Genomic DNA, 21,814 nt, shown 5'->3' on the forward strand with positions numbered 1-21,814 from the left:
TCCCTTGCATTTTGCACAGCTTAGTCTCTTCCAGCTTCGGCATTCCTAAGCTTTGTGAAATTGTCTAACGCAGCGGAAACAGCATCCTAATTTGCGTAGTTTGTTTTTCTCGTCTAATGTTAGTTCTGCTGGGCAGACATCCACCGAGTGATCTTTGTCTCCGCATAATATACAACTCTCTGTATTCAGTTTCACGGTTAACATAGATGTAGAACTTTGGAATGCTAATTGGATTGTCGTTTTGCGGCTGTGGCGTGTTCTCTCTTGTCACAAGTCATCATTATAGTATGTTCCCGGCTTCTTACTTCAAGGCTCAACAAGTCTAGAAGAACAGACATTTCATTTAGCCTGTCACTAGCAATGGCTGCATTTGTGGAAGACAAGATACGCTGAGTATAACGGAGTACCATTTCTTGCGGAAGGTATTGTATTACAGCAGTTTTCAGAAGCACTCCATGTTCTTTTTCTTCGACGCCAAGGTTGTGCAGCGATCTCACGCGCGTTTGCACTTCTTCATGCAACCTTTGAAGCCCTTCTAAATCTTCACAAGAACGAACTTTACGTAAGTTTAGAAGACGGCGCATGCGGTTGTTCATAATCAGTGACTTCTGACCAAATCTTTCTTTGAGAAGTTCTATAGCTGTGCTATAGCTTTCGTTAGTTGTCGACAGGATGCTGATGACACCTTCCGCTTTACCCATCAAGTAGCTCCGAAGATATTTGAATTTGTCTACGTCTGTGATATATCGATTCTGGTGAACAGTAGGCTCAGGTTAATCACAAAATTCTGGCCATTTAATGGGGTCACCATGAAACTTCGGCACGTCGAGCTTAGGTAGCTTAACGTGTGCGCGTGCTTGATGAAAGTCATCGTGATATGCGTGCTTAGTCGTTGGTTGCAGAGCAGATAAAATGCGTTCAGCGCGGGATTTCGCGAAGACGATAGATTCTTAATACTGTCGGACGCTTTGAAGCTCATGCTCAAGGTTATCATCGATAACATGCCCTTCAACTTGGTTATCAAGGTCCGTAAGCATATAGTTTCCTTTATCTTCAATAGGTTAAGATGGTCGGTCAGCTCACCAGATGGTGTTGCTTCCGTCTGCATAAGAGTTGTCATGTCATTGATGATCCTGGTGACCGCTGCTCGAACGATAGCACGCTTCCGTCGTAGTCTTTCCATGTCGTCACATCGGGAATCGGAGGCTTCGTGATGACGTGGATCGTTCTTCCATTATGTCGCAGCGTCGTCGCGTTGATCGCGTCGGTCGGTCGTCCTCTTCATGTAGCTCGCTTCATCGTCTAGCGTCTTCAACTGTAGATCTGAAATCCTGGTCACGGCACCATTTGTTGAAAATCAGGAAGCGTAGGCGAAGTAGAGAACGTCTTCTTTATTCGACGCTCGTAAAAAAAATGCAGGCGCCAGCTCGGATCCACGCTCGTTCCTAACTTGGGCTTCTTCACTTCTTTTTCGGAGTATAATATTTAACATATTCAAACTGTTAGTGCTCCGGATGAGGTTTTCTTTTTTCTTTTTTCGTTCGTGCTCTCAATGGAACACTCGCAAGAAAAGAGAACAAAAGATGGCACACTCTACGCGTTATAGACAGTTACCGACTACAACAAATTGTATAATAGTCGTGCACTGAATCCAAAACGTGAGCGCTACCTGAAAAGAAATAAATAATATCGGCGCCTGAGTGTAAGATAATCTGACTCGCCTCCTAAGAATAAAAAGAGAAGGTACAGTTGGAACTGCAGCTCTGTACATTCGCGTTGAGAGCTGAACCATTCAACGAAAACCCAGCGATGACAGTGTTTGGTAGCTGCTTGAGCGTTCTTGCGGCTTTTGTTAGAAAAACTGCAGAAAAACAGGACGCCGTGCCGCATTACCGGCTTGTTGTGGGCGAATATATTCTGTATTAAAACGCAAACTTTTCTTTCGTGTAGCCAATTTCTTCAGGCCGAACGACTACTATTGGACAAATTATGCTTCTTCAAACTTCGACGCGACAGCAAAATGTTTTGGTGGACACTACAAGAAGCACCAGGTAAAATGTGCCTGCATTTGCTGCTGTTCTGTATAACTGATGAAAGAAATTTTGATGAGTAGGTAACTTGTGTGCTACACGTTGGGCCAAAGAGTAAAATCGCGTAGTAGCTTGGCTCAGGAGCAGTATGCTCTCGTACTTTCACCCGTATAGAAACGCGTTCCCTAGGCTTTTGCAGGTTGAGCTGTTTATATCGCAGTTTGCGACAGCGATTAAATAACTTCAATTACCAGGCATCAAGGCCTAAAGTCATCTCTCTCAAAATCACTGCAGCGATTGTTGACTTGCGTTGCGCTGTATACATAATGAAGATCGACGGGTAGTGGTATTCACTGCGGATTACATAGCATGAAATGCGCAAGTTAGAATTCTAAAGCACAGTTGCTTTTCCACATTAGACCATTGCGTGGAACCGTATTCAACATCGTAAAGCTTCTAGCGTACTTGCTGATAATTATAAAAATATTCCGTGATGGTTGAACTTCAATAACCTGTTCTAAGTTGGTTTAGGCGTAGGAAAGCGTATCTCTCTTCGGAACTATTTGCAGCATCTCAGCTTTTCTTTTTTTTTTAGCGGATGAAGTTCGTTGCAATGGTTTCCACGGAGAGTAAATGAAGTAGTCTGTGAGTGTATCGTTGTTATTCGTAGGCTTCGGTTCTTCGCACGCGTTAATTGTTGCTTTCAAGCTTGCACAAACATGGTAGTAACTGCAACGAGGCTGCTGAAATATCGTTGCGTATTCTTGGTCATATACAAGCTTGGTCAAAATTTCCACGCTTGTTAGTTTGTGCCTGAAAACAGTCTCTCGTAGTGTTCTACCAGATGTTGCTTCACGTAGATGTAGCCGATAGTTATCGACATAAAATGTCAAGGAAACTTCCACAGACGAATAAAGTATATGCAAGATGGCCAGGAAGTAATCAGTGTGTTCTTTTCATTTGGAAGCTGTATAATAGATCGGTTACACAAGGTGTCCCAACTATCATGCACCAAGGGCCCTATAACGTAAAATTATTCCAATATGTTTTTAGTCCAATCTCCTGACGCCAAATTCGCGTAACCGCAGATGCAAGCATCCGGCGGTCAGCCGCAGGGTTGTCTGAACGAACCAGTCAAATGCTCTCCTCGTTCATACGAGGTCACTTTTGTTTGCTTGAATAACGAATAACGTTGCCTACACTGAGCGGCTTGTCTTATCTAATTGGCTGACAAGAGTAGAGGAGCCCGCTCAAGTGGAGATGGATTCGATGGGGCCGAGCCACTGCACTGAAAATCTATAACTGCATGAGGAAGGTCATGCCGGCATCTGCGATTGGTTCGCTTTCCTTACTTAGCTTGCAATGGCTGGTCGAAAATCGCGGCGGCGTGCAACGAAAGCTTAAGAATGACGCTAAAACGGATCCTCAGCAAAGAAGAGTTGGCAGGATGAGGTCGTAAACGTGCCGAAAGTGTTTGAAAGCGTGACACGGCCACGCAAAAAGTTTCATTATACGCAAATAAACCCATGCTATCCGGCAGGCGCGAGTAGCCTGTGCCTAAGCGATCGGCGGTAGCCATCTTTTGTTCCTTTCAGAACGGGGTAGCCTACGGCTATTCAGAAAAAAATTCAGTTTTCTTCGGCATATTAATGCATGTTTAACGTGTACATGTCACTTTGACGCGGTGAGTTTTTGCGGTTTTTTGACGTCGCGTGACAGGCAGGTGAAATGGGGGCAGCCCAAAAACTTTTGACCAATCATCATCATCAGCCTGGTTACGCCCACTGCAGGGTAACGGCCTCTCCCATACTTCTCCAACAACCCCAGTCATGTACTAATTGTGGCCATGTCATCCCTGCGAACTTCTTAATCTCATCCGCCCACCTAAATTTCTGCCGCCCCCTGCTACGCTTCCCTTCCCTTGGAATCCACTCCGTAACCCTTAATGACCATCGGTTATCTTCCCTCCTCATTACATGTCCTGCCCATGCACCCGCCCCCCCCCCCCATTTCTCTTTCTTGATTTCAACTAAGATGTCATTAACTCGCGTTTGTTCCCTCACCCAATCTGCTTTTTTCTTATCCATTAACGTTACACCCATCATTCTTCTTTCCATAGCTTGTTGCGTCGTCCTCAATTTAAGTAGAACCCTTTTCGTAAGCCTCCAGGTTTCTGCCCCGTAGGTGTCCAATAGCCGAGGGCTTATGACGAAAAGGCGTCGAATTACAAAGAACCATTTTTTGTTCAGTCAAATCATGCATAATCAGGGTGTACACGTCATATTAGATGAGGAGCTATTGCGGTTTTCGTGACGTCGCCTGACAGACAGGTGAAGTGGTGGTGGTCCAAAAAGTTTTTGACCAATCGCGGACGGCTGATTGTAGAATTGGAATAGAAAAGTTTGGAATAGTTTTACGTTATAACGCCCCAAGATTTAAACATATGCATATGGCACGTAGGTCGAGAGAACCAAGATGATATTATTTGCCGTCACTTGAAGATACTCAGAACATTTTCTTTGCAGTCTGCCTTTTCGCTTAAAATAATCCAAATTAACTAATGAACTTCTCAAACGTTATATTTAGATGAAAAGTGTCAATGAGAAATTTCTAGAGCAACATGAAAAACTCCCAATGCAGCTTCTGTTGCTCGATACGTGCTACATAACTTTTTTTCTGAGCTTGAAGAAGCCCGCGAACACACGAAATGTACCTCGAGCGGCCAGTCGTGCGCAATTTTGCGTGAAAACGACGGTTTCTGTACTAAGGTTCATGAGTAACTGGAACAGAAATTAATTTCATCGCACACTTTGCGAACACACACTGGTGTCATTTTCAGAATGAAATCAGGGTGGATGACTTGAAAATTAACTCACTACACTTCGTAAGTTATAATATGTGCCGTAAGCTGGTTAGTTTAGATGCTCATCAGCAAAATTTTCGAAATAACTCAATTACCCATTTCGATTTCTCAGGCAAAGTATGTCCACCTCTTAGAGTAATCCAGGACAAAAAGTGAATTTGTGATTTCACAAGCGGGTGATTTGTTAACAATGCATGCTAAATATTAGAAAAGCATCCTTTATATTCCCATGCACGAAATTCCAAATATTTCCGCATTGCGCGCCGTGCCTTTTTAACGCGAGGTTTATCCGTCGCCACAACGAAGCATATTGCTTACACTTATTGATACGTCGCTCTACCTCATTTAGGCACGATTAAAACGCCAGCTCCGGTGCTATAAATTCTCCAATGGCATTTACGTATCCTTTTCTTTTTCAGAATGCTTGGATGTCCACAACCGTAGAAGAAAACTCTGGAATCGTTGTCGCGTACGAGGTACGTATTTTTCAATTACTTTGCGCTGCCTCATAATGTCAACGGCGATGTATATATTAAAGGCACAGATAACGCCATTTTCTTGTGTGTGTTCATATTTATTGAAATGCTTCTCTAGGAACAATAGTAGATTCACTGTGGGACGTTTAACTTTCCTATGCGACTGTTAAAGGGACACTAAAGGCAAATACTAAGTCAAGCTACTGTGATCGATTAGTGCTCGAGAATCTCTAAGGTGTCAATATTATAGCGAACAGAGCCTTAATAATCGAGAAATCGAGGTAAATGAAGGACATGATTAAAGACTAACGCGGGCCATTCAAGCACATGCCCGATGACGAAAGCACTCCTCAGTTAAATTCTGTCACTATTGCGCAACTACTCGTTGCAAGAAACATCCGTGTGTTGTATTATAAGATGAAATAAAATGTTACTTGTCCAGTTCTATTTCAATTTTAGAAAGAAGAACTCATTGAAATTGCCGTTTACAACGACGCGGATGGTCGAGAAGTATGGTTTGCGCTCGACTCTGTGCCTCCCCACGCTTTCGCGTTTCAGCAATTTCCTGATCGCGTAGTGCTGCGTTGGTTTTGCTGGCTCGCGGAACTCGCACAGATAGCAAGTAGCAGAGAAGTCAACTTCCACTGGATGTCGCGGGATGCCCGAACGGTCCAGGCCCCTTGACCAAAAAGCAGCTGCAGCGGCGAATCCACCGTTCTGCCTTGACTCGGTACCGCCGTCTGTTGGGCGCCTTTTAGAGCGCAGCTCTTTGGCGTCCGTTCCTGGGTTTCGCGTCGTCGTCGGCGTTGTCGTCGGCCTCGTAACCAGCTCCGCCCCCCTTTCATCCCCCCAGCGCTAGCAGCGACCGACTGATACCGCTGGATGCCGCTGACGCCGCTAGAGAGTCAAGATAACGTGACTGCATAGAACACCGTCGCCGCCATGCAGAAAGAGGAGGAAAGGGTCCCCCCCCCTGTTCTTGTGTGGCGGATAGGGTGCTCTTCAGTTGCCGACGCGCCGGTTATTTCACGTAGGCCCCGGCACGTCGACGAATACGTGACCACCTTCCCACGGCTAGACCTGGTTCTTAGCGCTGCGGAAGCGAGGGTATCATATTGTTTGTGTCGGCATCGGCGGCGTTGTCCCTGAAACCAACTCCGCAGCTGGGGTTGACTCACTATCGGCGTCAGCGGCATCAATCAGTCGCTGCTATCTCTTCCCTCCTCCCTTTATCGTGTTGTCCGCTTGCTGCGCGCGCTTCTGCCCCCATCGTTTGCCGCTGGGTGTACACGCCGCCCCCCTCCCCCCTCTTCCTGCGAGTCTCCGGTTGTCAAAGCGCCGGCTCGAACTTAATTCCTTTCTTCGCTCCTCCTCCAATGCAACCCCTGTGCGGTGGCAATCAGAGAGCCAGATCGGTGGCGGCGGATCTGTATATGTGCACCGCCCGAGCCGAAATTGCCGCTGCCGTTCGCCCTGTGCGGTGGCAATCAGAGAGCCAAATCGGTGGCGGCGGATCTGTATATGTGCACCGCCCGAGCCGAAATTGCCGCTGCCGTTCGCCACTGCGAAATTATCTGCCAGTTCTTTCTGAGCCATGAGCGAGACGACCGATGGAAGTCCTCCGTCTGCTGCTGCTGCTGCTGCTGCTAAACGAGCTGCCAGAGCAGAGGCCCAGCGCCGTCGCCGTCAGAATCCAGAGGTGCGTGCCGCCGAAGCAGAAGCTTACCGTCGCCGCCGTCGAGATGATCCAGGAGTACGGGAAATATAAAAAAAAAATTCTGTGATAGCGCATACATGTGTTGCTCGATTTCTTTGCCTCAATCTATCGAAAAGGTGAAACAGCTTATTTGCTGCGCTCAAATTTCGCATTAGGAAGTAACGTAATCGTCGGTAATTTTTTTTTACTCACCGACGGCAGGCAGCAAAGCGTGTGATGACGTTTGCAGCGTCACTACTCCCCCGGTTGGGTGGCGGGAGATTTCAGTTTTGAAAAAGGCATTGGGACCTTTCATATGCAATTTTCTCGTAAACTAAGTATTTTGTTGCCACGAAACAAGCGTTGCGAGGTTTCTGGGATGGCATTTAAACACTCCACGTTGACTTTGTATTTGTCATTAGTGTCACATTAACTGGAGTGTGTAAACACTTCACGTGTCCACCTAACTGTGTGGCTTACCAATAGGAAATGTTGCGCAAGGTTGTACTTAAGAACATATTGGATGCTATATTTATGTATAATCACGAAGAGAAACATATAGACCATGTACACACACGTCATAAACATGCGTCTTGTGCATTTACGTGCTTTTTGCCGTGGTTGTGTCTTCGCACTGCACGAGCTATGTCACGAAGTGCGTGACTAACCATCACAGCGACTTAGTGGTGCTGAACAACATGCGCGAAATTTGAACGTGAGTGACAAGCAAGAGTTTGCACTGGTTTTCGTTTTTTTCGCCATAACTGATAAATAGGATTGAAAATACCTTCCTATATACTCTATTTTTCATGTAAATACGGAATCACAATGTGGTTAATTTAAGAAAATGTCTTTTACAAGGTTCTCAAACTGTATGCGCGGGGAAGTGATTATATTTCTGTGAAAAAATCTGTGTATATTGTTAATCTAAGAAGTTGACAGGTGTTACTGCAGAACTGTGGAACGCTGATACACTCTGTGACATTGAAATGACATGACACGGTGACTCTGCGAAAGGACATTGTGACATTGAAGCGCAAACAAAATTACATTCTAGGCGTTTACGTGCGAAAACCATGATATCTTATTATGAGGCATGTTGTACTGGGGTACTCGGGATAACGGTACGCCTGAATGGAAATAGAGAAACGTTTGCTTATATATATATATATATATATATATATATATATATATATATATATATATATATATATATATATATATATATATATATATATATATATATATCGCCTCCATCGAAATGCGGACGCGACGACCGTGATGGAACTCCCCTCGACATCCCGCTCAGCAGCGCAGCGTCATAGCTACTGCACTACTTCGGCGCGTTAGAAGCACGGAGGACGGTGGGTTTGAAGACACACACACAACGGGCGCAACAAGACAAGCTCTCTGTCCGCATGTCTGTGCTGGGGTTCAATACCATAAATGGTCGATGTCCTGAGGAATTAAAATAGCCTTTATTGAACAGGCGACAATATTACACCCGCAAACTAATTGCACACAACAGCAGAGCCCGAATGGACGCAGCAATTCATACGGAAACCAATAAACATTCTATGCCTGCTGCGTACGAGTGCCGGCTAGTAAGCTTGCCCTTGACAGACGGCGCCGCGGCGCCATTGATTGCCACCGGGCCCGCCGCGTTGCCTGTGCAGTGCTTACTCTCGCGGTCGCGTTCCGTTAGGGGCGGAAGGCGAAAAACGCTCCTGCACTTGCATTTAGGTGCACGTTAAAGCAAACCAGATGGTCAAAATTATGTCCAAGTCTCAGGACTACCCGATTCATCGTAACCTACTTACAGTTCGAGGACGCTAAACAATACATTAGACAAAATCTTTCTAGTGTGCTGTACGTTTACGCACGGGTGTACGGCTTACTCCTAGTTAGTTGACCGACAGTTGTAACATTCTCAAATGCATCCTCAGAATAAACGCCGGTCCACTCGCAGTGTTTGTTCTTATAATCAAGAAGCATTTAAAAGAAACATGTATCACTCGTTAACGGCGTTCTATTAACTCTACCTCAATGTAAATGCTGTCCTCGAAAGTTTCCTACATTATTTGCTTGCGCCACAATAGCGGAATAAAATAGCCAACGGTCGTCTTACCCAAATCAATATTTTGATATAGCCTACGATTTTGAGATAGGTTGATGGAAGGCATAGCTCCGAGAAAAATCTGATGGCTAGATACCACAGCTAATTCAGATGGCAACCGCTCGCGTTTGTAAATATTATTCTGGTCTCCGCCTACACTCACGTATTCGATATGAGCGCGCTCTTTAGAGAGCACTCATATCACAACTGAGTGGCATTTACATATATCACGTAAGGCACGTTCGAAGCCGAACCTTTAGTCACGAGTGATAACGTAAAGTAATGATGTAGACTATCGTCTTTTCTGTAGGCCACTACAAAACTTGACAACATGGATATCGTGAGCTCAGAGCACGGTATAAAGAAATCTTATACAATTGGCATATTTATTTTTAAAAAATTATATTAAGATATCAAAGCAAAAAATGACGGGACCAGAATCATTACAAACTGTGGATGTCCCTATTCGCCATATATAAAGAAAACAATGATAGGCGAAGTGCGGTAGCCTCGATTTAATACAGCGGCTCAAACTGTGTGTTATGAACAATAATTTGTGCGCTTGCTTTAATTCTAGCATGCACACAGTGTTACTTGTTCGCACCATTTGGACAAAGCGTAATCAGCTCAGAAAGACAGGCATGCGACATTTGCATATCTTCTAAAGTTTTGACCAAAGTTTTGTGAGCACCAATGTATAGAGACGACTGTGGCGACATCGCGGATGTGTTAGGTGCCCGTGCCTTGCCATTATATCTGTTTGTGAGCGTCAGTCTTATGCATCGCTTTGTCTGCGAATGCTTCCTTCTCACGCTGACGGCAAGGTGCTCCAGTGGCGTTCACACGTCTCGCAGTATCGCGAGCAAGGAGGGCAAACACCTGAGCTTGCAAGCACGTAGCTCTGCCTTATGACTAATTTATACGCTCAAAGCCAACAGTGCGTACAAAGTGTGCGGGACTGCTGATACGCGAGGAGCCACGTAAATAACGACGCCGTCTAAAAGCTTTCGTCATGACCGCGGCCCGACGGCACTTTGGATTCCTACCTTTCAATATGTGCATATTTTCTGCGCGTACGCGAAGGCCTTTAATAAGAGATGCGATTCTGAGGAAAGACGTTCTCGCGAAAACGAAACTTGGGACCCAGCTGAAAACAGTTTATTCATTATTACGACGCGTTGAGTTGAATAATTCGTTGCCAGCCTACGCCGCTTTTTCGCCCGTAGAATGAGGCGCGTGAGAAACCAGCTGCATCAATAATTGCGAAGTTGTGTTGACTCGGTATAGTGCAACCACCTGTGGACTGAGCATATTTGCAGAGGCCGCTGTGAATAATACGTCAGCAGCTGAGACCACGTGTGATGCGGAGTGCGGCTATGGTCCATGACCTCATCGGAGGTTCATCGCGTGGGTACTGAAAAAAAAAGCGGCCGCCTTCATGGTCAGTTTTTTTTACCCTTCTGTTTTATTACTCTTTCTTTTTCCATGTGCATTAGAGCACTCTCAGCGTATGTAACAACGCGTCGCGATCACGTATTTGTGACGCTAGCAATAATTGCAGATCCGGTCGGCGACGCATAATTGCCGAAAATTTGCTTAAATCTTCAAACTCTAATTTCATTCCGCGCTTCTGTTTCTTGAGGTTTTCTTTTCCTTCAACTTTGACTCTTTCTTTGACGTGAATGTGAGGTCTAGGTTGCCTTGGTAACTCCATGCTACATTCTGGAGTACGCTAACACTGACACTTTGGGTGAGCACCACTGTACGCACTACGTGGGTCACACTGTGCAAGCGTGTATTGTCACGCGGTAGTGACGGTAAAGAACACAGTAGAAATATCACAGCGATAGACATTCAGCAAGAGCGGACATTCTTATGGAGCCCAGCAGCCGAATTGACTTTGGCGCATCAAGCGGATGGGATTAACTCCTTCCGGTTTCGGTTCTGGGCGCGCGCGTTTTGAACGCTAGCTGGCACGTACTACGCCGGCTGCGCTACTCGGTGCTTTTTTTTTTTCTTTTTTTTGCTGCTGCTTAGTCGCGGGTGGTCTTAGTGCGGAATCGATTATTTAATTAAAATGATTGCGAACGATCTTTGCAAGCCTCCATCGAATCTGTGCCACGTGCAACTTCATGAAGTAGACGCAAAACACTTTGTAAATGAGGAATGTTTAATTTGATCTATATAAAGGCTCGTTCCGGGCTTTTTGCGCTTTCGTCCAAAGTTATGGCACCAAGTAAGCAGCAGTAGTTCCCGTACGAAGCTCCACCGGCCGTAATCAGCTGAATAAAGTAAATTACAAGCATGTGTCATTTAGGTATGTAGCCCTTGTAGGAATACTGCGTGTAGAGGGGAAACGTGCGAAAGTGGTGAACGGGTGTCATTACAAACAAAAAGGAATTCTCTTTTACACTCATGGCCTAGAATACCAGACTAATTCCAAGCTGTACTATAAATTACGAACAATACATCTGAATTCCAAATATTCCCCCATCGCCCTGCGCTATTTCCTGCACTTTAAGATCACGAATGCATGGGCGACTGCGCGTTTCCAAAACAGCTTGGCCTCAGCCGACGCTATAGTACGCTACGTACAGAGACCTGGCCACAACAACACTGGCTTCGGTGGCCTGTCTGGCTCAGGACGCATACATCTTTCGCGCCATGGCGTGCCGATATATTGCTGCTAGGTAACGCAAGAAAAATAAGTCGCAAAGCATAAGTTCATTTATACGCATTTTTTTTTTTAGCTTTAGCGGGAAAGAAAGAAAAAAAAATAGATGCTGTCTGAACCTTCATTCACATTCTTTCTGATTCTCGCGTCAACTAACGGATGGAATTAGTACTAGACGTGACGTGTTCCCTGTTGCCATTTTTCGCCGAGGGTCCCCTCTTGTTGAATTTCTTTCCCTATGGCCATACCATGGTGCGGAAACTGCCCATACCTCCCTTGCGACGCTCGGTCCCATGCCGACAAGCGGCGGCAGCGCCGTTTTCCCCACTGGCGGTTGCGGGATATCCAACTGGAAATAATTCACAAACAAAACAGTGCCTCCGTGACGTCACTGACTCGGTCATAAGACAGAGGGAGAGGGTTGGCCGTCGGGAGTAGGAGGCTTGCCGCGAAACCCTCCTTTCGCATGCAAACGGGCTGTGTGCGTGCTCTCTTGCAGGACCGCTGGCCGCGCGGCGACATTGGCCAAATCGCGGAGCAGAACCCGCTGAGGTGTGCCGTGTTTACGAAGCGCTTTTTTTTTTCTCGCGCGTGTACCTTGGACGCTTCCATACCTTTAAAGCACTGGGACAGCGCTCGTACACACCAGTGCCTATAGCAACTATAATGAGGAATATTTATTTAGCCAACTGTCGTTAACTACCAATACTCGCAGGTGATATATTACATATCGTCATTTTGTGAGACTAGCCGCTTTGAAATTTCTAACTCGTGGTTAAGTTTAGGGCTGCAGTTCAACTAGTCCACAGATAAAGTGGTGGGTAGTATAAAGAAAATAACTTCCTGGCACCATCAATCGTTAATTTTGTTCGCGTGTTGTGAAGTGGATCAGCCTAAACCTCGCCGATTTCTCAGTCAGTGAAAACTCAACACAAGCAAAAGCTAAACGCTTTTGTTTTCATTCACACATTCCGTACTGGAAAAAGACTGACTTCCATACAGTGCGAAAGTGTCAATCCGCAGAAGCAATTTTCATTCACTGCGTAATTAGCGAAAATAGGTTCGAGAAGATCCATACCAACGCAAAAATTAACAATTAATCACGGGATGGTCAGGCGGAAGTTGAATATCACGTATTTTATGACGGCGACACATTTTGTGGCTTACAGAAAGAAGGTAGAAAGCAATACATGTATTTAATTGACAGTATGATAAGTAAGGACAGACAGAATTTTAATCTGGCTACGTGCATCTGCATGAACAGGAAGTAGCCTATAATTGCTCTCATTATTTTGAACTACATGGCAAATGAGGGGAGGATATTTCTATAGCGCTTACAAGCGCATGTAATCTGTCTGTCGTCATACTTGGCATCATATTCATATATACAGAGAAGCACGGCAAGTATTAGGACATTTTTTTTTACACAACAGCAACGTAAGGAAACGACAATTCACAAGAAGAAGCTTAAAAGCACTCTTCATCGCAAAGCATATTACCAGTTCGCACTTAATTAGCATTAAATTCACCATACTTCTATTACTGGAATTATTAAATACATATTTTGTTGGAAAAACAAATATCATTGCGTCTCGTCTATAGTACAGGTGCTCAAAAACTTGCACACACCGAAGCTTCACCTAAAGCAAGGTAACGGAGCATATGGTACCAGCTAAGCTCCAAAATTCAGATAAAATAGAGAGCTTCAAACTTCTTCAGTACGACATCGCCGTAATGGTGCACCAAACGCAACCAGAAATTGGGTGCGTGCATCCTCTTGCCGTCATTGCGCTTGAAATTTGATAAAATATCACAGCTGTCTTTTTTTCATTTACTTTAGCCTCAGTTGTATGTGCCGACAATGTAAAGAGTGCACAAAATGTATACCTCAACAAACACGCACTCAAGCCCTTCAGTACAAGTATTGACAACATGCAGAAGAGCTGCCGTCATGACGTATGGGCCGAGTGACACTGCCCCCATATCAGACCACTGAGGCTCGCACAGAACTGGTTTATTCATGCACAATGAATACCTGCTCAGAAAATAAAGTGAAATACTAATGCTTACCAGCTGTCATTAATAAATCTGAAAAACTTCGCACAACTGGAATTCGCGGTGCTAGAACAGGACACGGCCGCGCAACACATGTGATGCATCAATTTAGCCATCTTCGTCTAATGACCTGGTTCCCTGCGTGTTCCGTTCGTTGCACGGCTGATCGAATTTCTCTTTCTCATCTTTTCCGCCTACATGCTTGGCACGACAACTGAAGCAGATTACGCAGTGCGAGCCGACTTTTTGTTACTGAGCGGGCGGCAAGCGGGAGCTGGCTTCCGGGGGTTGGCTATACTGGGAATGACAAAACTAACTTTTATTTGGCCATCCTGTGCCCACAAAAACAGCCTGCATTTAAGGCACAACGATAGCGGCGAACGCTGTCGTCGATCGTCGAAATCTGATCTACCGGTCAAGCGCATCGGCTTTTTATACACGAGCCGCCGAACGTTCCAGGGTAATCGCTGATGCCCGCGTGTCTTCCAGAAACTTCTACACCATCAGCATCGCGCATATATGAAATCAGATTACACAAAGTTCGGTGACAACAGGCAGCGGATGGAACCATTGATAACATTCCAGGAACTTCCAATACATGCAGGCACGTCCCGCGCTGAGCGATAACATTTGTTAGACGGCGAAAAGCGCTCACCCGAAAAAGATAAGTCCACGTGTCAATATCAACATTACAACCAGGTAAATGTAAAATGTTTCCTTCGTGTTTATTGGCAGGTCCTTGAGTTTGTCTGAGCGCGTTGTTCCTCACGGACCGTAAGTGAGTAAAATCAATGACGGAAGAGAATACTGGTCAGGATTGTAGCACAGAGGATGCAGTAAAAGGCGAGCGCCGTATTTTGATTCCAGACCTGATGCTTGGTTAGCTGCAATTTTTAGCAAATTGTCGCAGTTTTGCCCCAAAGGCGAAGCATTGATTGCGATAGCAAATTTGTGGACAGCTATACGAAGTAAGGTTAGCAATTTTATCGGTTGTATAATCTTGAAAGCATAGGTATAGTAACTAAACTGACAAACATGATGTCACGGGTGCACAAACAAACATGAACACATCTCACTCGATGACCGCGGAAACTCGCTGTCAAAATGCTGTAGCGAGAAAGCGCGGCAGCAGCACCGAGCGACTTGGCCTTCGTGCTGCGTCTTGCATCAACGTGAACTAAGGCGCGAAAACACAGCGCGCGGCGGACTCTGTCCCCATCGCCGATGGCTTCCAAGATAGAGCGACCCGCGTGGCCGCCCGGGCCCCCGAAGTAGAACATCCCTCCCTCCCTCCCTACCCTCCAGAATTTTGGTTAAAGGAACGTGGTTCCTCCCGTTTATCCTGCCCTCTTCTCCGATTGAGTCGCCATCGCAGGCTGAAGGCTGTGATGCTGCGACTGAACGGTCAAAATCAGCGCAGTCGCAACGCGATATTTAGAGCGTCCATTTCACGTGATTGTGACTTCAACAATGCGACTATTCCGACGCCTAGGGTTGCCAAGTTTCGTGGCAAACGCTGCATAATTCTTTTAATGTAATGAACAAAACGTTTACATTATAATATTGGTGACTTTTCATTATTAGTAGCAAGTAATATACCGGTTTTGTAAAGTAAAAACCTGTTCAAGTTAAGATTTCTTTTGGACTGCACAACGATGGTTTCTCAAGTTCGGTGCAATGAGACATGGTGCACGTAAACAACTGTTCGCAGCTGGATGTTCAGCGCTGTATGTTGTCTCATCTACCTTTTATGAGCGTGTCGTTCTGCCTGCGCTACAACAATCTACAAGATTACCTATCAACAGCTTCATGTAGCTAACTATTCCACATATGCAGAATTCGGAATTCGGCTGCCACGAAGTTGTTTTGTCAGCCCAATAAAATTTTCGTCTTACCCGTGCTCAGCGTTAGCTTCTGCAGAAAATACGTGTGTATTTGCTCGTGATCGCGTATATGCGGTGCCTGCTCCTAGCCATATTCTTGCCCCAAGCGCAGCAACAAGGACGAACCAGAAAGCTCGCGTCAGCCCCTGAACAAAGCCGCAAATGATGTGTGTGATTACTGAACGGCAAATGGAAATTGTGTTGTGAAATTCAACCTTAGCGCTAGCCTGGTTCGTCCATCGCGGTGCATGTGTTGTGAATATATATATGGGAGTCCTCTCTAAATATTTCTAAAGGTGCAAAAACCGACACATCAAATTTTTGACCACTTAGCGTCACTTCTGTAGAAACTACGTCGTATCATAATATTCTAAAAGACACCCTTCTCGTCCAATGTCTCGCGCTGGTTGTATGCTGTGAACTTCTAGCAAGGAGACATATCAGTACGTGCAAACCATAATGCAGGACCATAGCCCCCCCCCCCCCGGCAGGCGCACTTGCCGTGTTTTTCACCTTTCTGCTCAGCCTCGCATGCCGCTCAGGGTTAGCGTATGTTGTGGAAATATATTTTATTTTTATTTTCTTTTTGCTACAGAACAGTATTTGCGATCACGAAGAGGCGAGCAGTGTGAAGACGACGACGACGATTAGAGGCTAGCGCGGGCTGTTGCCTCTTGGCTAAGTCCGGTGTATTTTCTTGTAAATATACTTGTATATAGCTTTTCGTCTGCGTCTTCCTACGTAACATATATGGTGGAGGTGGACGTTCCCTGTATCTCGTCATGGAGCTTCGCAGTGGACGGTACGTCGAGCCTTCCTTCATGGCTCCCGGCGGCGACAACTCGACTCCGCCGGCTCCGGCACCTGCTGCCACTTCGACGACCTACATGACTCTCCCCGCTCCCCGTGATCCTGGCGTATTCTCGGGCAAAGATGGGGAAGACTTCGATGACTGGATCAGACTGTACGTACACGTCAGCCACAATAACCGGTGGGACCCTACTATCATGCTCGCCAACGTAGTCTTATCTCGGTGGCACACCTCGAGTTTGGTTTCGGACGCACGAAGATGAGCTCACCAGTTGGGATTCACTTAAGCAAAAGCTTCGAGACTTCTTCAGCAACCCCTACGGTCACCAACTTGCCACGCAGAAGGCGCTTTCTGGCCGTGTACAGACGTCATCAGAGCCCTATGTCACGTACATTCAGGACGTCTTGGCTCTGTGCCGCAAAGTTGACGTACACATGACTGAGTCAGGCAAAGTTTCCCACATCCTCAAAGGCATTGCCGATGACGCCTTCAACTTGCTCGTTTACAACAACGTGGCAACGGTGGATGCAGTTATAAAAGAGTGCCGCCGCCTGGAACTCGCTAACAGCCGACGTATTGACCAACAGTTCGCCTGTCTGCCCAACGCCCCAGCTACATCTTCCTGTGCCGACGCTCCTCGTCCCAACAACACTGGCGATGTTACCAGGATCGTCCAGCGTGAGATCGAGGCCGCCTATCCGGCTGCCTTCGACTCCACCCCCACCAACGCATCTGCAGTCGCAATTTCTCTGATCCAGGCAGTTGTCCGCCAGGAGTTCGCAAACATGGGTCTTCACACCATCTGCTCGGCCCATCGCACAGATACTCGCCCGGCTTGTTCGATTCCACTTCGTCCTGCACCTTATTACCTACCACGTTTCCGCAACCCATCTGAATGGCACACAGCTGACGACAAGCCCATTTGTTTTCACTGCCATCGAATCGGGCACATTTCTCGGCACTGTCGCAGTCGCTGGAGTTCCCCGACCCAGTCCACTTATGCTGCCTACTCTCGGCCCCCAGGTAGCTGTTCTCGTTCCTATGCCGCACGCTCCGATAATGCCGCCGCTGATTCTCCTGCACCGGACCGCCCCTATTCTAGTTCGCCTTCGCTCCAACGACGACAATCTCGCTCTCCCCAGACCCGTCGCTCCTATTCGCAGACTCCCTTCGGACGCCGCTCCCAGCCAGAAAACTAGACGATGCAGCGCCTCGAAGTGACGCTGCATTGCTCCCTATGCCGCCAAATCCCCTACTGACGTTGCCCGCTCATCTGTACCTTCTTGACGTGAACGTCGACGGTGTTTCTATGTCTGCTCTTATAGATACTGGGGCGCATTTGTCAGTAATGAACGCTAACCTTCGTAACCGGCTCAAGAAAATAATCACGCCCGCCACGACGCCTGCTGTCCGTGTCGCCGATGGCGGAACAGCCCCCGTAATTGGTATGTGTACCGCCCGCGTCTCCTTCACCGATCGCTCCTCTATCGTGCTATTCACAGTCATCGCCCACTGTCCCCACGAAATCATCCTAGGCTTAGACTTCCTCTCCGCACATTCTGCTCTCATCGATTGTTCCGCCAGTACTCTCCGCCTTCACATGCCTGTTCTGGATCCCGCTGAACCACACCCCAGTCGCCTCAGTTCCGTCGACTTCGTTCGCTTGCCACCTTTGGCACTGACTTACGTTGACTTAGTGTCATCCCCACCAGTCCCCGACGGTCACTACATCGCGGCTACTAAGCAAGACGTCCTCCTTACACACAGAATAACAGTACCTCATGCAGTTTTATCTATTACGGCGAATTTCGTCTGCCTGCCAGTGGTCAATTTTGGCTTGACGACACAAGTGCTGCCACGCGGGATGTCTCTGGCCCAGCTTTGCTCATTCGAGGATCACTCAGTAGCATCTTTTGCCGTAGACGACAATTCAGCCGATCCTCCTCTACCATCGCAGTCGGCAATTTGTACCATCGCAGACTTACAGAAAATGATTGCTCCCGGCTTGCTGTCCGAGCACGCTCGTGAGCTTTAGCGCGTTATGTTTTCCTACCACAATATTTTTGACTTTAACGATCGTCCTTTGGCCCAAACTACAGCTGTTAAACATCGCATGGCGATGCACCAGCGATGCTCCTCCTATTCATCGCCGCCCGTATCGAGTGTCACCAGCTGAGCGTCAAGTTATTCACGCACAAGTTCGCAAAATGCTTGCCAAGAACATTATTGAACCGTCATGTAGTCCATGCGCGTCACCTGTTTTACTGGTCAAAAGAAGGATGGCTCATGGCGCTTTTGCGTGGATTATCGGCACCTTAACAGGGTTACCAAAAAGGACGTGTATCCCCTACCTCGGATTGATGATACCCTTGACTGCCTCCACGGTGCTCGCTATTTCTCCTCTATTGACATTCGCTCCGGCTACTGGCAGATTTCCGTGGACGATCTCGACCGCGAGAAGACTGCTTTTGTAACACCCGACGGTCTTTATCATTTCAAAGTCATACCGTTCGGTCTATCTAACGCCCCTGCCACTTTTGAACGCATGATGGACTCCCTTCTTCGCGGTTTCAAAAGATCCAAGTGCCTGTGCTACTTGGACGACGTTATAGTATTCTCCCCAACGTTCGCTACGCACCTCGACCGCCTCTCAGCAGTCCTGGACGTTTTTCGTGGAGCCGGCCTGCAACTCAACGCATCAAAGTGCCAATTCGGCCTTCGCCAGATTACCGTCCTTGGGCATCTCGTTGACGCGAACAGAGTGCAACCGGAGCCAGGCAATATCTATGCTATTACGCACTTCCCTGTTCACAAATGTGTCAAGGATGTGAGCAGCTTCATCGGCCTTTGTTTGTATTTCCGCCGTTTCGTGAAAAATTTCGCCGCCACAGCACGACCACTAACCGAGCTTTTGAAAAAAAGACGCCCCTTTCCAGTGGGGCGATAACGAGGCCTCTGCGTTCTCGCATTTGATCGACCTTCTCACAACGCCTCCCGTTCTGGGCCATTTCAATCCTTCTGCGCCTACCGAAGTCCGTACTGATGCCATCGGTTACGGAGTTGGCGCAGCACTGGCACAACGCCACCGCGGCCACGACCGTGTTATCGCTTACGCAAGCAGGCTCGTCTCACCCTCGGAGCGCAACTATTCCATCACTGAGCGTGAATGTCTGGCCCTAGTATGGTCGGTTGCGCAATTCCGCCCATACTTATATGGCCGACCGTTTTCCGTTGTCACAGACCATCACGCGCTTTGCTAGTTATGCTCACTGAAAGATCCTACAGGAAGACTTGGTCGCTGGGCCTTACGCCTCCAAGAATATTCGTATACTGTCGCCTATATATCTGGCCGAGTACACAAAGACTCTGACTGCCTGTCTCGCTACCCGGTAGACGAGCCTGACGACGACGACAGTAGTAGCGCCAACGGCATTTTCTCTGTGTCTGTCTTCGCTACCATCGCCGATGAGCAGTACCGAGACCTATCGCTGCGAGCATTCATCGAGCGTCTGCGCTCTACACCTACCGACGCATCCGTTCGTCGATATGCCCTCCAGGGCGGCATTCTGTATCGAAGGAACTTCCTCCCTGACGGCTCTTATCTTCTTCTTGTCGTGTCAAAACACCTACGACAGACTGTGCTCTTTGAGATGCATGACGCACCCACTGCAGGACATCTTGGGGTAACCTGCACGTACGACCGCGTCCGTCGCCGCTTCTATTGGCCTGGTCTAGCTCTCTCCGTCCGACGCTATGTTGCTGCCTGGAATCCCTGCCAGCGTCGGAAAACGCCTCAGGTGCTACCTGCCGGTCATCTCCAGCCGATCGCCGTCCCTGTGGAACCGTTCTTTTGTGTTAGATTAGACCTCCTCGGTCTCTTTCCCACGTCATCCTCTGGGATCAAATGGGTAGCCGTTGCAACTCATTACGCCGCCCGATACGCTATCACGCGGGTTCTCCCTACCATTTGCGCCACTGACGTCGCGGACTTTCTCTTGCGTGACATTATCTTGCTTCATGGTGCCCCGCGACAGCTGCGTACCGACCGTGGTCGAAAGTTCCTCTCAAAAGTCACGCCGACATTGTGCGTTCCTGCTCCATTCAACACAAGTTGACTACCTCATACCATCCTCAAACCAATGGCCTGACAGAGCGGTTAAACCATACTCCTACCGATATGCTGTCCAAGTACGTTTCCAAGGACCACCACGACTGGGACATTGCCCTTCCTTACGTCACATTTGCGTACAATCCTTTCCGGCACGACACCGCGGGATTTTCTCCTCTGAAGCAGTGAGTAGGCTCAAGGCTTACTACACTGCTTCAGAGTCCGGCCTTTAGTCGCTCTGGGACGGCGCTTTTGCCGCTGGGGGCAGCGCTACGGAACAGTATTTGCGATCACGAAGAGGCGAGCAGTGTGAAGACGACGACGACGATTAGAGGCTAGCGCGGGCTATTGCCTCTTGGCCAAGTCCGGCGTATTTTCTTGTAAATATACTTGTACATAGCTCTTCGTCTGCGTTTTACTACGTGATAATATGATTACTGTTGTTACATATTTTAGTTCCTTCACTGTAATTTATAGCAATCATCTAGATTTCTTAAGCTAGTCAGCCTGTATTAGATCAACATTGTTACAACATGCTAATGGGATTCATTTCAAATTAGATTGCTCAGCCAAGGAAAGTATGTACAAATGAAAGCCTCACTGTTTATTCCTATCTCGTGTTCCTATCTGGTATTGCTAAACAGATTCTATTTGCACAATTTTATGCCCGCTTGAAGTGCCTGAAATTCAATGCTCAAAGCTTGAGAAACCTATTCCTTTTCTTGCTGTCGAAAGACTGCTTAAATGTCGATAGCAAGCTATAATTATTCATTTCGAAAGTGTTACGCGATGACTATGTCTCTAAGGTTATCAATGCGATTTTGTTGCATGAGCACAATTAAGTTTTCTTTTTCCCTCGCATTAACAGCCATGGAATAAAACTGTTCACTTTCATGAGGATCAGGATACAAACATTCTAGAGTCTGTCCTGAACATTTGTCCGCATCCTGTGTGTGTAGTGATTTTTGAAGGAGAGGAAGAGAGAAGTGCAGTGCCGTCACTGTCTCTCAGAGGAGAACACCTCAACAGCACTGCACAGGGAGTGGAGAGAAAAGATCAGGCAGAGAAGGTCCGCATCCTGCAGTGTGCGTCATGTCCTGGT

At 47.1% G+C, this 21,814-nt stretch overlaps 1 protein-coding gene across 1 annotated transcript in view; it reads left to right on the forward strand.

Annotated features, from left to right (window-relative positions):
• Window positions 1–21,814, forward strand: part of LOC142571196 (endothelin-converting enzyme homolog) — a 98,374-nt gene that overhangs the window by 58,824 nt on the left and 17,736 nt on the right. The window contains exons 7-8 of the mRNA XM_075679466.1: window positions 1,951–2,051; window positions 5,313–5,369. Of these exons, the coding sequence (XP_075535581.1) occupies window positions 1,951–2,051; window positions 5,313–5,369 (158 nt within the window). The remainder of the gene's footprint in view (window positions 1–1,950; window positions 2,052–5,312; window positions 5,370–21,814) is intronic.

The sequence above is a fragment of the Dermacentor variabilis genome, chromosome 2 (assembly GCF_050947875.1).
Source record: "Dermacentor variabilis isolate Ectoservices chromosome 2, ASM5094787v1, whole genome shotgun sequence".
NCBI lineage: Eukaryota > Metazoa > Arthropoda > Arachnida > Ixodida > Ixodidae > Dermacentor > Dermacentor variabilis.